At 45.3% G+C, this 18,868-nt stretch overlaps 1 protein-coding gene across 1 annotated transcript in view; it reads right to left on the minus strand.

Moving 5' to 3' along the window:
- wdr90 (WD repeat domain 90) overlaps window positions 1–17,995 on the minus strand; it is a 28,511-nt gene extending 10,516 nt beyond the window's left edge. The window contains exons 1-29 of the mRNA XM_047031672.1: window positions 17,544–17,995; window positions 17,299–17,390; window positions 17,040–17,216; window positions 15,381–15,519; window positions 14,718–14,888; window positions 14,092–14,218; window positions 13,351–13,418; window positions 13,043–13,155; window positions 12,429–12,746; window positions 12,246–12,308; window positions 12,070–12,138; window positions 11,775–11,885; window positions 11,069–11,214; window positions 10,780–10,837; window positions 10,102–10,217; window positions 9,613–9,774; window positions 9,009–9,139; window positions 8,680–8,796; window positions 7,543–7,778; window positions 5,993–6,129; window positions 4,819–4,949; window positions 3,331–3,461; window positions 2,553–2,714; window positions 1,885–2,013; window positions 1,354–1,487; window positions 1,177–1,211; window positions 931–1,056; window positions 263–463; window positions 66–148 (exon numbers count right to left, since the gene is read on the minus strand). Of these exons, the coding sequence (XP_046887628.1) occupies window positions 66–148; window positions 263–463; window positions 931–1,056; window positions 1,177–1,211; window positions 1,354–1,487; window positions 1,885–2,013; window positions 2,553–2,714; window positions 3,331–3,461; window positions 4,819–4,949; window positions 5,993–6,129; window positions 7,543–7,778; window positions 8,680–8,796; window positions 9,009–9,139; window positions 9,613–9,774; window positions 10,102–10,217; window positions 10,780–10,837; window positions 11,069–11,214; window positions 11,775–11,885; window positions 12,070–12,138; window positions 12,246–12,308; window positions 12,429–12,746; window positions 13,043–13,155; window positions 13,351–13,418; window positions 14,092–14,218; window positions 14,718–14,888; window positions 15,381–15,519; window positions 17,040–17,216; window positions 17,299–17,390; window positions 17,544–17,556 (3,696 nt within the window). The 5' untranslated portion in view covers window positions 17,557–17,995. The remainder of the gene's footprint in view (window positions 1–65; window positions 149–262; window positions 464–930; window positions 1,057–1,176; window positions 1,212–1,353; window positions 1,488–1,884; window positions 2,014–2,552; window positions 2,715–3,330; window positions 3,462–4,818; window positions 4,950–5,992; window positions 6,130–7,542; window positions 7,779–8,679; window positions 8,797–9,008; window positions 9,140–9,612; window positions 9,775–10,101; window positions 10,218–10,779; window positions 10,838–11,068; window positions 11,215–11,774; window positions 11,886–12,069; window positions 12,139–12,245; window positions 12,309–12,428; window positions 12,747–13,042; window positions 13,156–13,350; window positions 13,419–14,091; window positions 14,219–14,717; window positions 14,889–15,380; window positions 15,520–17,039; window positions 17,217–17,298; window positions 17,391–17,543) is intronic.
- Between the last annotated feature and the right edge of the window lie 873 nt (window positions 17,996–18,868).

Here is an 18,868-nt window from a genome sequence, read left to right on the forward strand (position 1 = left end):
GCGTGTTCTCTCAACAGGCACATTCAGTGGTCCTTCACCAGAGGGGAAACCCAGACATTAACTACCTGGTCCAGAGTGGAGGTTTTGAAACGTGGAGTAAAGTGCTTATAACAATCAGGCCTTACAGTCTTGTCCTCCTCAGACTCCACTGCAGAGGTCACACAACAAATACAGGAAGTCATAGAAGAGATTAGAGCTTTATTTAGGTAACGGTAGCTTGCACCCTAGTTCGTTATAGGAGATGAGACCTTCTAGTACCTACCATTGTCCAACTCTCTATTCTGATTGGTCCTCAGAGGAGACGAGTCTGGGGCTGACGCCATCTCGGTGACTTTGAGGAAGGAGCCGGCCGCCATGTCAGGGGCGGGGTCAGGGGCGGGGTCAGGGCAGGGGGAGGGGCCTGACGTGGGGCCGTGGACAGAGCGGTGAGGGATCTGCTCAAGCTCCTCACACGGACACGAGTCTGCGGAGTGTTGCCAGGACGACACAGTAAGGCACCGCTTTAGAGCCAGGTGCTTGTAGTAATTGTGTCTAACTATGTGTCACTACCAGGAGAATTAGGAGCAATTTAATTTTGTTGTTATGTGCAATGACAAGAAAGGCATTCATTCATTCATAAGGTTAACAAGTTAGAAAGTCTTCAAATGACTGTTAATGAACATCGTATAGGGGCTTATTTCTTGTTAACTAACACTTAGTTAACAAGTTAAGTTATGATATCAATAACCCTGAGCCTTGCTAATATTATGAACACGTATCTAGACTTATTAACAAGTTTCTATTAATAAGCATCTTATAAGGGCCTTATAACCTATTAACACTGACTACAAGCATCTGGATGGATTTAACGAGGGTTACATGACTGACAGAAGACAGACAGTCCCCTCAGTTCAGATGGCGCATGAGAAACACAGAATCAACGGTTTTCACCTTCCAGTCCGATTGCGTCAATGGCGCTGATATCCAAACAGGGAGGGTGTGAGAACGGCAGGGGAGCGATCCCTCGAGGCATCCCATTGGACAGCAGCATTACCTGAACATCTGGCTCACCATTCGCTGTCGGAATGGAGCACACTGACAGGATTAATCACAACATTCCGACCGGACACCTTAGATCACAGGGACCATCAATCAATCCAGACAAGCTGGACTCCTGTCCTCAAGAGAGTCGTTTACCTGTTTTATGAGGCGTGATCAGGGCTCGGCTAGAACTGCAAGCAACAAAAAAATGACACGCACGACTCTCAGTAAGAGGTAAACATTGTGCCAAGCCCACATTGAGAACACAAGCAACGGCCTTGAGACCAGACGCATGGATAAATCGATGGAGTTTAGAGTGAGACACAGACTTACGGACTACAAGTCCCAGACTCCCGTGGGTGGGCCAGGAAGTCCCAGAGAAAGATGGCGTCTCCCACGGAGACCACACTCATCTGGTCGGGTGTAAAGTTCACCTGGCTGATAGGCTGGCTGTGTCCTATAAACATCTGACATCCAGCAGTGGGCAGTGTGATTGCCTTCATCATTACCCTAAGACAAGACTCCAATCTATATCTGAGCTCAACACACTTATGAATTTAACAGCCAGCGACGCTGGAAATTGATTAAGGGTATTGGTTATCAATATTTTCGAACTGGAATAGAAAATCTGCACAATTACATTCCCAATCGAAGCATATTGAATGTACTTATTCAACCCACTCAGGAATAGGATAGAGGATGGGAACTGGGATACAGAAAATCTCAAAGTAAAGAAAATCTCCACAATGTCAGGTCCAATTGAAGCTTATTGATCTTGTTTCCACGACTGGGAGACTGGAATCCAGACAGTGAGACTGAATCCAGACTGGTAGACTGAGGTCCAGGTGTGTCAGGGTCGGTTACCTGGGAGTTGATGTCCAGCTGCATGCTGTAATCCCACACCTTGACGACGTTGTGTCCTGCAGTGAGCAGGTAGCGGCCATCCTCACTCACCACCACAGAGGAGCACTGCTGCTTGTGGACATGGGAGGCCTGGAAGACCCACCAAACAGGAAACTCAGGTACTGACCAACAGGTACTGACCAACAGGTACTGACCAACAGGTACTGACCCAACAGGTACTGACTCAACAGGTACTGACTCAACAGGTACTGACTCAACAGGTACTGACAAACAGGTACTGACCAACAGGTACTGACCAACAGGTACTGACTCAACAGGTACTGACAAACAGGTACTGACCAACAGGTACTGACCAACAGGTACTGACCAACAGGTACTGACTCCACTCAGCCGTCAGTTGTGTTACATTTACGCAAAGCTATCAATATTCAGTAACAGTACTGGTGAGCAAACGGTCACTCGCTGCAGAACATGGGCATACTAATGCACAGGCACACGTCTCTGTCTCTCTGTCTCTCTGTCTCTCTGTCTCTCTCTCTCTCTCTCTCTCTCTCTCTCTCTCTCTCTCTGTGTGACTCTCTGTGTGACTCTCTCTCTCTCTCTCTCTCTCTCTCTCTCTCTGTGACTCTCTCTCTCTCTCTCTCTCTCAAGGAGATTTAAGGGCTCACCTCGCGTAGCAGCCTCCCACTCTTGGCACTGACCCAGAGGATCTTGTTGGCGGTGGTTGTGACCAGCAGGTGGGCGGTGGAGGCCGGGGAGAAGCACACCTTCAGGGCAGAGTCCAGCCTGGTGCTCTCCATGTCCAGGATGCTGACGTCCACACGCAGGAGCTGCAGCACACAGGGCACGGGGTCAACTTGGTCACTTTTCTGTCTCCTGAGGGGTTTTCTGAAACCCTGACAGGAACCACACATCACACTTTTACCTTCTTTTTTTTTTCTTCTCTTTTTTTGGCTGGATACAAAGCAGGTTGCGAATTAGTTCGGACAAACACAAATGAACACTCATTAGAGAGCTCCTTCACAACTTTCTTATGGGCCTTCACATTTAACTGTGATGTACATGACACCATTTTTCCATAGACTTTAGTACATGACCATTTCCCCACAAACAGGTGGTTGAACTCATTTAATAAGGAATATAATATATATAATATAGGGAGTCAGGTGGCTGAGCGGTTAGGGAATTGGGCTAGTAATCTGAAGGTCGCCAATTCGATTCTCGGCCGAGCAAAAATGATGTTGTGTCCTTGGGCAAGGCACTTCACCCTACTTGCCTCGGGGGATTGTCCCTGTACTTCCTGTAAGTCGCTCTGGATAAGAGCGTCTAAATGTAAATGTAAAGCGTGACTAAATGTAAATAACACACAGGACAATAACAGGGCTGCGAAGAGGAAGATGACAGGGGAGGAGGAGGGGGGGAGGTTTGTAAGTGCTCCAACAGTACCTCGTCCAGAGAGCGGGCGTCCATGATGGTGACTGTGTACTCTGAGGGGCCCACAAACGCCAAACAGCGGCTGTCGCTACTGACGACGAGGGCATCCGGACCCCGTTCGGTCCCCCGTGCCACCACGTTACCTGGGCAACGGAGTAGCAGGGTTGAGTGGTATCCAGGTAATTACAAACATTGTATTTTACATCTCGGAACAAAAGGTCAAAACCAAAATGAAATGTCTATTTCCGATGAGGCAACTACCAGTTGTCAGTTCCTTGACCACCTAATGGACCATTCATGCGATTTCTGAAGATTACTCCTGCTGGCTTTCACTCTATGACTCCAATCACGGACAGATTTACCCCCGAGAGCAACCTTTAGACTTTCTCACGCTGAAGTGTGAAGTGACTTTTGTTATTTCTGACTCAAATCCAGCCTTATTCTATCACTATTACCTATTTTAGAGTTCTCTCCCCTGGAACAGATTTCATGTTCCAACCGAGGGGGGCTGTTGCTGTCTTAGTCTAGGACTGCATCAAATACCCTTTTTAGCTCTGTTAAATTGCTGCAATAGTCCACACTTGACCGGTGGGGATCTCATTTCAATATTCTGTTAGCTGCTCCTGGCATTCTGTAATCCCTGCTCTCCCCTCTCTGTCCCCCCTCCACACATGGTGTGGGGGGTTTGAGCTGTCAGCTCCTGCCTGGTTGTGGTTCTGCCAACGCTGGACCTGGTCGCCAACCGGAAACCAGTCTCCATGACGGGCAACAGCAAGTTAGGTGGTCCAAGTTGAACAATGGATTTTGGTGTTTCTAAACCCATTGACACTTCCCTGCTGTATGACTATGTTTAGCCTGTGTTCTGCTCCTCTCTTTCACCAACTGTCTCTGGATGAGGGGATCCCTCACTGAATTGCTCCTCACAAGGAATCTTCCATTATTTCCTTATCTTCCTTGAGGGTGTAAGTTGGCTGAGGGGCAATTCTATGGGCGTATGTGAAACCCTCTGTGACATGCTTGTGTGTAAAAAGGGCTATACAAATAAATATTGATTTGAAAAGTCTGAATGGGCTTTTAATCAAGTTATTGGCTTTCAAAGTCGAGGGTGCACTAAAAAGCTTGCATTACACTAACAAAGAGCACTGGAGGAATGTTGTGTCAGTAACAGCGCATGTGTAAAATACTATATTATAAAAAAAAAAAACAACAAGCAACATTTTTATGTAGTGAGTACAATGAGAAGTGAAAAAATTATGGTGAAAGAAAATGTGGTTTCATATGGAGAGTCATGGCTTGTGAAAACCCTCTAAAGAAAAGAAAATCCAATTAACCACCCCAGTAGGGATGCGATAGGGCGGAAATATTAGCAATCTTTTTGGGCGGATTGTGAATGTGCCGACAAAACCATAGATAAGTAAGATAAGACGCGTCCATAACATTTACAGTGAACATATAATTATGTATAATCAATACATACACATGCTGTGTAAACATACATACCCAGTACTCTGACCACGTGGTGGTCTTCGGAGGAGGAGTTGTACAGAACCAGAGCGCCGAGGGAGCCAACGCTGTACAAGGACTCTCCGTCTGGGGAGAAGACAAGACCCACCACCTGGCCTCGGTGCTGGCTGGAACACAGGATTTATTTTGAGTTTTTCTTTTTTTGATTACATCTTATAGCAGATGTGCTTATCCAGACTGACATGTGGAACAAGCAGCAAATACAATCTACGGGGGAGGCGGCCCTGGCGTCTCACCAGATATGTGCTGCATGTCACCGCCTGTCTCTAACCAGCCTTGCCTGTCAGACTACACTTTCACTATAATAAATAATAAAGACAGAAATCCCCCCCAAAATAAATCTCAAAAACAACAAAAATGTGCAGAAGGTAAGCATAAGGCACATGATAGGGAAACACGGCTGATCACCCAACATCTCCCTATCAGGAGGCGTTCCTACTGACTCAGTCTACAGGACCAAACAGACATGATCATGTCTGTTGTTCTTGCCTGCGAAAACTAGCTGAGGTGTCTGGATGACCTACAGTACAGGTGTTAGTGAGTGGCGTTGAGACCTTTCTAAGGCCTCGCCGGAGAATCCCCAAGCTGGCGCTGCCTGCAGAGAGCTTGGTGGTGTGGCTTTTACTAACGACACCTTCTGTGGACCATAATGAGCTGTGCTATGAGCAATGGTGCTGCACTAAAACACTGTCAATCACTGTCACTGGCAACACAAAAAGCCCCCTCATTAAGCATCACAGATATATGAAAACACAGTAGAAGGCCCTGGAGACGGAAGAATCCGGAAGGATCTGGGGAGAGCAAAAGTCAGTTTGACACCTCTGTATGGTGCCGGATAAGGGGCGGAGGTGGAGACAGAAGATGGTTGTACGCAAAGGGGAAAAGTATTCAGATGACTTAGAATCAGGGTTTGGTCACTGAGATCTGACTGCCGATTTAATCATTAGTCAACCTGTGTGTTTATTATTATTTTTTAATTATGAATGGGGGAAAAAAGACCTCCCTTGAAAATACCTTTTTAAAGACGTCCCAAGTAAGATAAATAAAGCCTGTTCAATAAATAAATGTTGGCTTTTCCCATGTAAATACAGTACACAATTGTACAAGGCAAGTTAACAATCATAGCCTGTCATGGGTTCTTTATCCTTACCTGTGCTCCGCCAACAGCTTGGAGCTGGCGATGTCAAACACCCTGACGGTCCCGGAGGTGGATCCACAAGAGAAGACCTGGAGGCTGGGGTGGAAGGCCACCGAGCAGGGGGTGTCCTCCGACACAAAGTCAAACAGCTGGAAAACAACAGATACAATGGCAGAGGGGGGTCATTGAGGGTTGGGGAACTAGGTTATTTGGTTGTACGTACAGGTTGTCTTCGTTTTATCTATTGTCACTCAACGAGATGTTTCTGAGAAATTAGATTGGAGGCTGCAAAGAAATAAAAGTTAGAATGAGAGAAAGAGAAAAGAGAGAGGTTGAAAAAGAGATATTAAAGTCATTGATGTGACAGCGAATCACAATCAAGAACTTGTAGGGAGAGCTATTGAATCTTTTTTAATGAAGATTGATTTTGCAGCTGGGAGTTGAATGCCATAAAGACAGTTATTCCTACTGTTAATTAGACTGAAATCCCAATGGCTCAGCCCCCCCCCCCATCTTCTCAGGGTACATTAATTGCCCAACAGAGAATAGCTTTAAAATAAGATGTAATTACACTTGTCCTATCAGGCAATCAACAGTAAGATCATCTGAGAGCTAATCGTCTTACTAACTCATCCAGATCTGACTCTCCACTCTAAAGGCTCTTCTAGACAGTAGTAGGTGCGTTCGACATGGACTGCGGCTGCATGAAACGACCGGCGAGAGTGGCCGCTTGCAGTCGGGGAGGAGTTGAAAACGGCTCTGAGAAGTCGGACATTTCAGCTTCTCCTGGTTTGCTGCGTTGACGTCAGTCACGGCCGATTAAGCGCTGTTTGCTCACTTTACTCTATTTATAATTAAACGTAGTCTTTCCGTTAGTGAAGAGGCGGAGTAAAACCCTTTCTTCCATACATTTTTAATTCAATTCAACTGTTTGGTCCAGATTTGAGCATTGGCGAAACTGAAGGTGTCCGAATATTAAAACACGCGTCAAAGTTGTCGTGTGTGAGTCTGGCCAATCATGAAATAGCTGTGTCGTCACTTGAACCCGTGCAGTTGCGAAAATGCGCTCGGCTACACAGCCGGCAGTTCTCGAATCGATCTCACGGATCTTACTTTAATGGCGACGTCACAATGGCGTATCTTCGGCGCCGTCTCAAATCGGACCAAAAGTCTAACCAGAATTCACTGTTTCATGTCAGCCGCCTCGCCGCATGAAGTCGGGTCATGTCGAACGCACCTAGAAAGTGTTGTAGACAGGAAGTGTTGTAGACAGGAAGTGTCCTAGACAGGAAGTGTTGTAGACACTGCTCATGATGTGACATCCCTGTAACCGAGAACTGGGAGAAGTGGTGGCTATTCCCCGCAAAAACATTCTCTCCAGCTTGACCAGAGAAGCTAGCCGTTCCAAAAGCTAAAGGATGCCAAGGGGGTGTCCTTCCAACAGGACAGAGGGGGAGTTTAAACGCTTCCAATTGTTCTCACCCAAATGTTCTCAGACTAAACTGTTCGGAGGTGGCGGGGGTAACGGGAGGTGGGTGGGTGTGGGTGGGGTTTGGGTGGACCTGTTGCATGGAGTCCATGTCCCAGACACGCACGGTCCCGTCGCGGGAGGCGGAAGTGAGGCGGCGCCGGATGCCGTCCACGCTGAAGCCGAGCACGGTGTCCGTGTGTGACCTCATCAGGGTGCCGTAGCCACGGCTGCTCACGTCAAGGTAGCCAAGGTTACCGGTGGAGGTGGCGGAGAGGACGCTGAGGCCGTCGGCCGACACTGACACCAGACTCACCGGCCCTTCATGTTCTGAGAGAGACAGAGAGACATAGAGAGAGAGAGAGACAGAGAGAGAGAGAGAGAGAGAGAGACACAGAGGGGGAGGGGGAGGGGGAGAGAGAGAGAGAGAGAGAGAGAGAGAGAGAGAGAGAGAGAGACGGGGAGAGGGGGAGAAAGAGACACAGAGGGGGAGAGAGAGGGAGAGAGAGAGAGACATAGAGAGAGAGAGACATAGAGAGAGAGAGACATAGACAGAGAGAGAGAGAGAGACAGAGAGAGAGAGTCAGAGAGAGAGGCTACAGGTCTGTGTGGGAGTGTGCACTTTGATTAATTTGTATGAATTCAAACGCAGTGTTGGCTGAGATATTTTTCTCAGGGAGGATCTGTGTGTGTGTCTGGAAGTGTAGTGTGTTTTTGTGCAGACATGACAATTCCCTAAAAGATTCAGTTTTTATTAAAAAGCCAAGGCTTTTTCCCCATTCAAGGCACCTCAATTCCACATCTAAATCTCATTATGTACTGACAGAGGGCAAAGCTCTTTGTCATATCGGCATAGGCTGGTATATTTCTTGTACCATTAACCAGTCAATCAGTAGGACTATGTTCATATGGGTTGAATCATTTACTAGTAATATTACTTTGGATTCAATTAAATTAAAGCCCAAAAAACGTCCTCACAAGACCGTTGATTGCTAAAAGCGCTTTGGGACGAATAGGTCTGTCTGCAAATTATTTTAACTGTCACTCATGGGGTGCAAAAAGTATTAATCTAGAATAATAAGATAATGTATAAAAAATAAAAAAAATCCCAGATACTACAATGGGAAGTAACGTACATTTGTATTCACCATGAGATGAATCCCATTCCAAGTGACATCATAATGAGTGTATGGGAATAGGGTTGTGTGCTAACGATGCCCAGTGTTCCTACCAGCTTCCAGGAACACTGTGGAGAAGTCCAAAGGCCAGAGACGTAGGTAGCCGTCCTCAGAGCCGGTGGCACAGAACGCAGACGACACGCTGATGCTGCTCACGGCGATGCCTGGACCTGAGAGACCGCAGCATGCATCCACACAGCCAAAACCACAACGCCGACACGTCAAATATGACCCTCAAGGTCATGTTGGAGATGAAGATGTTCTTTCCAGGATCACACTCAATCCGTTTCTCACAGGTTTCTAACCAGCCCCGCTCCCTCTGCTTTTGACTGTTTTATCATTAACACCTCAAACACTTCCTGACTGTGATTTGACCTCTCACCCGTGCTGAACGTCTGTTTCTCTCTGCGCTTGGAGTGGGACTGCTGGGTGGGCAGCAGTCTCCTGACGTTTCTTATCACCACGTTTCTATAGTCAATTTCCAGGATATGGCCACTCCTGCTGCTGGCAAACCTGCAAGAAACAGGAGCCAAGGAAGACAGAAAGGGCTCAAAGGTGTTTTTTTTTTCTTTCTTTTGTTTTTGTTTAGAAAAGGCCATGTTGTTGAAGATTCCTTGAGTGCTTTATTTTGTACATTTCTAGCTTTGGGATGTGAGGAGAATAATTCTGTTCATAAGTGTGAGGTGTAGATTCTGTAATAGCTATAATTAGCTTTGCAGGAAAGAGAGTGGGAGAGACTCACTTTGACTGACACACAAAGAAAAAGGTCTGTAATATTATTTACAACCATTTTACTTAAGGTAAACATGAAATTATCAGGCACTAACTGCAGACCGAGTTGACACAGATATACAGTACCCTTTTCATCTCATCCGAAAGTAAAGAAATGGTGAAAGTCAAATCAGTGAGGGTCTCTAGGAGCTAGTGTAGGTGACAGGGAGGGGGAAAAGGCATCTGTGTTCTGTGAAATGTGTTAGTTCACTGACAGCGAGCGGTCCTCTGGGTCGCCGTGGGAACGCTGTCCCTCCTCGAAGGCTACATCGGTGAAGTCCAGGGAGTGGTACTCTCCCAGGTTGACGGGGCAGGAGCGAAGGGCCCCGCCCCTCACACGCCACAGACGCACGTTGTCACGGCCACACGACACCATCCTGAGACGACGCCCAAAGGAGTCAGCGCGCACACCACACACACACACACACACACACGTACCAACCCAAATGCAAACAAGTGTTTTTAAGAACACACACAATTTTAGTTGTAACTTGTTTAACTACATGCTCTTATAGTTCTTCCCTTTAGGACTTATTTGGTTATATATGTATTCTTCATGTTTTGGCCATCTCGTGTGTTATGATCAGTGACCTATGCACTTTTGTAAAAGCTCTTTCTCGGAAGTTGCTGTGGATAAAAGCGTAACTGCGTAAATGGAAAACGGAAACTATTCCATCGTTTATTCCAGAAACTATACAGGTCACCTTGTATCGTCAAAGAAGGCGATCTTCATGGTTTGAATGTCCACGTCCGTGTGTGCTTTGGCTAGGACGGTCACCTGTCCTCTGCTGACGTGCTGCGTGTTCCAGACCACCACCATCTGAGAATGAGAGAACAGCAGGCTCAAACACTGCATCCACAGCCACAGGGGAGGAGAGAACAGCAGGCTCAAACACTGCATCCACAGCCACAGGGGAGGAGAGAACAGCAATCTCAAACACTGCATCCACAGCCACAGGGAAGGAGAGAACAGCAGGCTCAAACACTGCATCCACAGCCACAGGGGAGGAGACAACAGCAGGCTTAAACACTGCATCCACAGCCACAGGGAAGGAGAGAACAGCAGGCTCAAACACTGCATCCACAGCCACAGGGAGGGACCACAGAATAACCTTGTCTAACTAGGCCACCATTCTGGCATGCAAACGATGAATAATGATGACTGCCATGCTGAGAGATGAGGATGGATACATTTTATGTTGGCTTTTCCCATTCCTTCGTTTCTCCCCATCATTTTTCATTCATTTCATTTGATTCACATAGACAAATCAATGGCAGCTGGGCATACTGGGCAATTTATCAGCATGAAAATTGAAGTTTCCTGTCCAAATGTAAAGGCCAGTTGGAGATGTGAAATCCATGCTCATTGGAGAGGTTCGTACCGTCTTGCTGTGGTTGTCCTTCCCTACCCCGCAGAGAACACCACCACCATACGAGAAGCTGGAGGGTACGAATACACACGAGAAAACATCGATTAAAAAACATGTGCAAGAGTGTGTCTCAACAGCAGAGGAGTTACTGTAAGGTGTGTATGTGTGTGTGGCAACCCACTGAGCTGGTAATAGTAAGACAGGGCCTAATTGTACCTGTGAGCCTTATATTAGTGTTGTGGAAGGCGCACTTGTTTTGTGTGTCAGTGCATGCCCGTACGGGTGTGTGAGGGGCAGATACCTGACTGAGGACAGAGAGTGTGCGTGGGTCCTAAACATGGCCAGGCAGCTGCCCTTAGCGTAGCTCCACACTCTCACCACGCCCTGGCTTCCTGTCTGCGCCGACGCCAACAGCGTGGTGTTGCCAGTGAACGCAAGGGCAGACACCTGAAAACGCACACGGGCACACACATGCACACACTGTTGAGAACATCACTCGATTGTCACAAAGGTTCCAATGTCCCTGTACTTATCAATTCAACACCTCGAAGGTGCTCATCCCAGTAATCAGAAAATATGTGCCACAGAATCCGCACTTGCATCAATTCAACACTTTGAAGTCTACAAAGGAGCCCCAGAACATCAGTACAAGATTCATTTTATTGATTGTTGGATGTCGAGATACAGAAGTATTTGTGTGGTTAGTTTTCAAATGTTTGACAGATGACCGTCTCCAAGGCAACAACATGTGCTCGGGCAAAAAAAACAAATAGCCTGGCCATAGAGCGAAAATAAACAATTTTCATCGAACACGATCTTGAACATGCGACAAAATCTCACACAAAGTGTCAGACTAGGCAAGCGTGAAGGTCACAAACAGTTAACTGCACGCGTAACGTGTGTGTGTTTAACTACAACAGCACGATGATGTGAAGTTCACCCCTCCTGAGGACCACTGCTCCGGGCCAGGACAGGGCTGTGGCACACAGCAGTACCTTCACACCCACCTTGTCTGTGTGGCCGGTGAAAAACCTCTGCTGTCCTGAGGAAATGTTCATGGAGATGATGATGGCGTGGCAGGGGTACACCACCTCATCCCCACTCTTGGTCCACAAAGCCTGCAGAGGCAGAACATTTGACTTCTGATTTGCAACACACAATGAGCAAATCACGCTTTACCCTCCAGGGGGTCTTGGTTACTGCAATGTCAAGTCAGCCACTACTGGACTTACAGCCAGTGTGCCAATTAGGATTGATCAGAAACCGAATGTAAGCACATCGCAGATCCCTGCTGACACTTACACACTTCAGAGTGGCTCCGCCAAAACCTATGATACGGTTCAGCCGGAGAATGGGATCAGGATACAGCTTCTAGCATAGAAAACAGAAACACACATACATACACACAAACGAGTTTGATCAGACCAGACAGCAGAAGGAAGCAGGAGATACTGATTTAGGTGTGGACTTTTCTTTACACTGTGTCTGGACTCCTTGACTGAGGGAAGAGAGATGGGCCGCGTGACAGCAGTGCACACAACCTGGAGATTGAAGAAGATAAACAAGACGTCTTTAACTGTTGTGCTCGAAGCAGATCAAAAAGGCATTTTACCCTGACAGTGGTGTGGTGTGTGTTCACGAAATATCGATTTGATATGAACCTCTCCTTCGCCATCTTCTACACGGAAGGCAGAGTCATCTTCTGGGCGCGCGTACACATGCACACCTCCCTCAACCACGGACGGCGTTCGGGACGCAGAGTGGTATGAACCGGAAGTGTGCGACCAGCAACCTCTCTCAGGGTCGTCGCCATGGGAACCCCAGTCCTCCTGAGAGTGTTTGGCGTTCAGCTCGGAGGTGACCACACCCTCCCCGGAGGGGACCACACCCTCCCCGGAGGTGACCACACCCTCCCCGGAGGTGACCACACCCAGCTCAGGAACGCTGGAGGTCACCAAGGTGGTGCGGTTTTTTGGAAGCTGCCAGTTAACACAATGTCAGACAACAAAACTGTAAATAAGAGAAACCTTTTTTCTTTTTCTTTTACTAATAAACGATGTTTTTGGTGCATGTTTTATTTGTGCTTTCTGTGTACTAAATGTATATGATCCAAAAAGTACACACACACAGAAATCTGCCATCAAATTAAGCAAACTTAAAAAAAGATGCTCTAACAATGCCTCATACAGGGCCTTTGAAGATGCTCAAAGCACCGTGACACAGGGCATGACATGACCCAGGGGGTCAGTGACCTCAGGGGGCCAGCCGGTCTTACAAGCTTGGGGCTGGTGATCTGCTGGATGAGAGACACCCGGTCCTGCACTGGTTTACTGAGGTTCACCCTGCGGGACACCTCTCTGCTGGGGCTTTTACTGCCGGGGGCACACACTGTGGAGAAATGATGAGGCGTGAAGGGATTTGAAGGGATTGCTGAATGGGTTTCCTGATTTGTGTAGAGTAGGGTTTCTTCTCCCATGGTGCTTGATTAGGGGTAAACAGAACTGAGTGCAAAACAAGATGAGTATTGACGTTGGGCTCCATGGAAGGGGACATGTCTATTAACATGCCTTGTATGACACTTACTGGATATAGGGCTTGGAAGGCCTTTCTGAATGGAGTCAAAGGGCATCTTGGAACCATCGGAAGGAAACCTGGATTGTTCAAAAGGGACAACATCCTTTTTTTGAACAAAGCACACCCAACATTTCAGAAAACTTCTGAAATGTTGGGTGTAGGGACAACATTTTTTTTTCACAAGTTAACTGATGTAATCCTTTGTGAAAACTAAGACAAAAAGATTGAATAAATGATGGAGTGTCTTCGAATGAGCCAAACAAACATAATTGCATCAACATCACACTCTCCTAATTATGCTGATGCTGAGCCATGAATAACTTATTACAAAATCTCTCTGGTAATCTTATCTGGCACAAACAACAGTAATTTGTTTTCTGATCTTGCACAATTTAAAAACAAACACCATAATATTTCCACTGCACTTTTACACTTTTTTCGGATAGCTTCTGTCCATACTTTATTGCACTACACTGTATATCCTGCATCCTGCTATTGCACTTCTGGTTAGACCTAAACTGCATTTCGTTGCCTTGTACCTGTACTTGTGTAATGACAATAAAGTTGAACCTAATCATCTAATCTAATAATAATATGCATACGTATACACACACACAGTATGTTGTGTATTGGCAAATAATTGTGATATTGTCATACACTGTGATAAAGCTGCTCGCCTTATATTCCCTTCTGACTCATTTGACAGAGATGATTTAAGATTTCAAATTCATTTTCATGTTCTTGTTTTACCTTATGTAGTCATAGAGGTCGTGCCAGCGGCCTCCTTTGGGCACGGGGAAGCACATCTCCCTGGGCATGGGCCCTGTGCCCTGGACAGACACCAACCCAGCCTGCTTGGCCTCACTGAAGGACAATCCTGATCGAGGAAAAGACAGGAGGAACACCATCAGACTTTGCAGAGAGGACACGATCTTCAGGGTTCCTGCTGAGAAGTTTCTACTGGCGCAGTAGAAACTTGTATGTAGGGGTCTCAAGACCCACAATGGAGACTTGGGGGTAAGACCTAAAGCTCTTTAAAACAACATTTTAGCCATATGAGGAACGACAAGGAAAAAAGTGCACTTTCATTTTGAATGGTTTCAAAAATACCTCAGTAGATATGGATACACAGAAGATATTTGAAAGAAACTGTATTCTTCGCTGTGTTTCATAAATTATGCATTAGTGACTAACTCCTCACATCAGAGCATTCACACTGAATCAATTTCCAGCAAACATCCATTGCATCTACTTAGCATAGACATCACAAACATACATGAACGGGCACGATTAAGAGGTACTAAAGATCTCGGTTATCATAAACATGTGCCACAGAATCAACATAATCATACGTTACAGAGATTGCTAATCCTCACCTGGGTCTAAAAGCAGGTCGCTAGTGAAAATGTTCTTGACGGACAGGTTGGCACACAGCTTGATGCTCTTCAGGTGGCTGTGCCGGCGGTTGAGGTAGACGGACAGCACGTACTGGAGGTCCATGGTGAGACAGGTCCAACGCACCGTGGGGGGGGCCGGACCCACAAGGTCTGCAACACGCCAGCACAGAGGTTCCTTTACTAAACTCCACACAACTCACAGAGCCATCAGACAGTGGTGCTTTCATCTAGAGTCACCGGGGTGTCTTTCCTCTACCAGACCCCGTGCTGCGAGTGTGCTGCTTACCGTGTGCTGCTTACCGTGTGCTGCTTACCGTGTGCTGCTTACCGTGTGCTGCTTACCGTGTGTGCTGGTTACCTTGTGTTGCTTACCGTGTGTTGCTTAACATGTGTGTTGCTTAACGTGTGTGTTGCTTACCGTCTGTGCTGCTTACCGTGTGCTGCTTACCGTGTGTTGCTTACCTTGTGTTGCTTACCGTGTGTTGCTTAACATGTGTGTTGCTTAACGTGTGTGTTGCTTACCGTCTGTGCTGCTTACCTTGTGTTGCTTACCATGTGTTGCTTACCATGTGCTGCTTACCGTGTGTTGCTTACCGTGTGTGCTGCTTACCGTGTGTGCTGCTTAACGTGTGTGCTGCTTACCGTGTCTCGCCGTTTTGGCGGTGCTGTCGTACACAGAATCTTTGGCTGCTCCACACAGGAAAGGGAACTGCAGCCAAGTGGCCGTGGACTTGAACTCCTTGAACAGGTTGGAAAAAGACACCCGGATAACCTGGCTCTCCTAATGAATAAGAACAGAGGCCAGAAGTATGTTTAGATAGGCTACAATGACCGATTATCTGTTCAGTTGGTATAGTAGGTTGGGTACAAATAGTATTATCTGTTCAGTTAAGGACTGGATCCATGGAACACACACAATACATAATAATAACAATAATAATAGTGTTAAAAAATATTGGGTCTTGAATGCCAAATGTAATGGTTTGAGACAAAAACGTTTGTTTATAGTGCAAGAAAGTTTATAGTGGTGAAATAATAAATGCAGCCTGTTGGGGAAGCAAACCTAAAGGATACCAAAGTGAAGAGCTATTTTAGAGTTAGATAAGTAGACTCACTGTCAAGATAGAATAATTGAGGGTTTTCAAGGCACCTTATCATACTTGTCAATCAGATCAGTCAATCAGATCCTTCTTTAGGACAGAAGAGTTATTCAAAGCCCATGCAGATCTTGTGCCAAATGATATATCTACATCTACAAGCATCACCTCAAGTGTAGAACTAAATCGAGCACACAAGTGAGTGCTTCTTATCTTGTGAGAATGTGCCAGGGATCAGTGTAGGATCAGCTGTGAAGTTGACTGGCCGCTTGTGGAAATTAGAGCTGAATATTGAATCCCTGCCTGCTCAGGTAAATGTCATGTCACAATATTAAAATGTCAAAATTATAGTATAGCATAGATGCACATAGGATCCGTCTGAAGAGAAAAAAACTATCCAAAACTTTGCTGTTACCATCACTGCTGGAGGAACAAAAGCCAGGTAATTACTTAGTGGCTGCATTCTCAGGTAATCCGAAAGCGAAATCAAAGACGTTTTCGAGGGACAGACGATTAATTTCCAAGAACAATTATGATTTAAATGTCATTTCGAAGTGCAAAATAAACAGCTATGGATTCAAGTGCTTTGAAATGTGTCTGTTAGCACCTTTACAGACCACAGCCTGCCTCATTCACAAGCTGCCTCCTTCACAGACTAAGGATTTTGTTTATTAAATTATTTGTTCCAAAGCGAAGTGCAGAATAGGTTTATGGCATTAACTGCTATTCTTAACCCTTTGTGATAAGATCTGAAAACTAAGACAAAAGATAATAATCGATGATAGTGTCTCCAAATTAGCTATTCAAGTGCCACAATGGAAAATTAAAAATAACTGCAACAAATCAAAATCAAACTGTCTCATGATTATGATGATGCTGAAATCCATGGATATATCACTAAAACCTGGCAAAGATATGGTAATCTTTTCTGACACAAGTAACAGTAATCTGCATTCTGCACTTACATGTTGTTAAAAATAACTAGGCTAAGTAATTGACTGCAGCTGTATATATTCTCAATTACTCCTTGGGAACTATAGTCTATTTGATGTCACCTTCAATTTGAATTATGTCCCACAGATTCAGTAAAACACAGCTGCAAAAATACAACAAAAAAACACGAAAATAAATCTTAGCTTAAAGTTAAATGTACTGTGTGTGAAAACAAAAACACACATGAAGATATGTGATCAGTAACGAGTACCTCTGCTGCTATGTCCAAATGTACCACAAAGTGTTTGTCAGGACTGGGTCTGAAAAGGAGGTAGATGAAACGTCCAGTCAGCCCCAAGGACTGACTGCTGGTCTTGGGTAAGAGGATGTAGTTGCTGGCCGGGATGGACCCACGAATTCTGAACACTGAGCATTTCAATGTTTTGTCCTGGCAAGAAAAATTGAATTATTTGCAATTGGCTTTGGTAAATTGCTGTAAACATGGGAATAGTATGTATTTAGCTAGCTACCATGTAAGCAGTCACATCTCCCTCTCTTGAAGACTTCTTCCACTCTTCAATCTTGATGTGCTTGAAGATGTTGACGTACGGGTGCTGCCACACTATCATGACACAGTTATATATATTAACGTTTAGTCAGCAACGCAGCACTATTGCAGTTGTTTGCTGCCAACTCATTGCTAGAAAACGTCACTTTGCAAGTGCAGTTGAGTACATGTTGAGGGTTACTGCTGCTTTGAATATTCATCCATTACCTCTCGAGGCCATTGTTGGAGATTAGCCTTCAAAATATCCACCTGTTGACTCGAAGATAAACTGGCGGATGTTGCTGCTAGCTAGCCCAAGGTACAGCCACCACAGTGTTAACGAGCCGCTTAGCTACTTACTAGATCTGGACGGCGTTATTTACTAGCTAAAACAGATGGCTAACGTTACTCGTATGGCAAACTAGTTAGCTAGCACTTGCTTTTGAACATAATATTATCCCCAGGCTTCAGCAGGCATGAAATAGTAGGTTATGCATGTTTTATCTGACATTAGACTTAGGTTTTGTTTTACTCCAAACCTCTAGCGAGGGTAGTGCATGAAACTCTTCTTCAACCATCTCCATGTAAACAAACCAGAAGTTTTTTTAGAATGTCTCAGAACTCCCGCTACTGTCACCGCCGCTTCCAGTGTCGGTAGACTACGTCCCAAGATGACTCTGGGAAATGAAGTTCGTGAGATTCAAGAGCGATCTACTTGCACCCTTGCACCTGTGGAAGCTTTTCCGGTCATAATTCAAACGATATATGAAATGCTCAAATGATGCAGTAACTATTAAAAAACTATTAAAACTAGCACTAAGTATCATGTTTGCAATTTTTTTTTCCATATGAGAATGCATTTATTGTTGCAAAATTAAATGGAAAGTATTGCATTGCATTGTCATTTCAATGCCGTCCAGTAGGCTATTTATATTTGAAAACATATTTATTTATCATTGAGCATTCAATTTATAATTTAAACCTTTCATAAATTATTTGGGAATCACATTTTTCATTTGACTTATAATGGGTAAATTAATCACTCTCACTGGGTAAATCAAATTGACTACAACGTTGATACAGTCCATTGCTTAATGCTCAGGGGCACGTAGCATAAATGTATGTTATCTGAATAATTCAGAAAGACACATCTCCCAATATCTTTTTCTTTTAATATAATTTTCGCATATTCCAATAATCTTTTGTTTAATAATGAATGTGTAAAGACATGCGACTTGTAAATACAAATATATTAACAATATATAATATAATTCACAATATAGGCTACCACTCTTGATGTGGATAAACACAGAACAGAACACATCAACATAAGTAGGCCAACACAAGTAGAACATCACTTAATCAGAATCTACATCTACAACGTTTGGAGGAAGCTCTACAGGGTCTCTCAGGTGAACCAGAAAGGACACCTGCATTGACAGAGTCGACCCTGTAGCCTCATTGCGAAAGGACTCTGGCACGCGGTTGTCGTGGTTTTCCTCAGCGGGGCAGTGCGGTAGAGAGGTCTGTGGCGTATGGGAGATCATCAGAGG

Source organism: Hypomesus transpacificus, chromosome 13 (genome assembly GCF_021917145.1).
Source record: "Hypomesus transpacificus isolate Combined female chromosome 13, fHypTra1, whole genome shotgun sequence".
NCBI classification, from domain to species: domain Eukaryota; kingdom Metazoa; phylum Chordata; class Actinopteri; order Osmeriformes; family Osmeridae; genus Hypomesus; species Hypomesus transpacificus.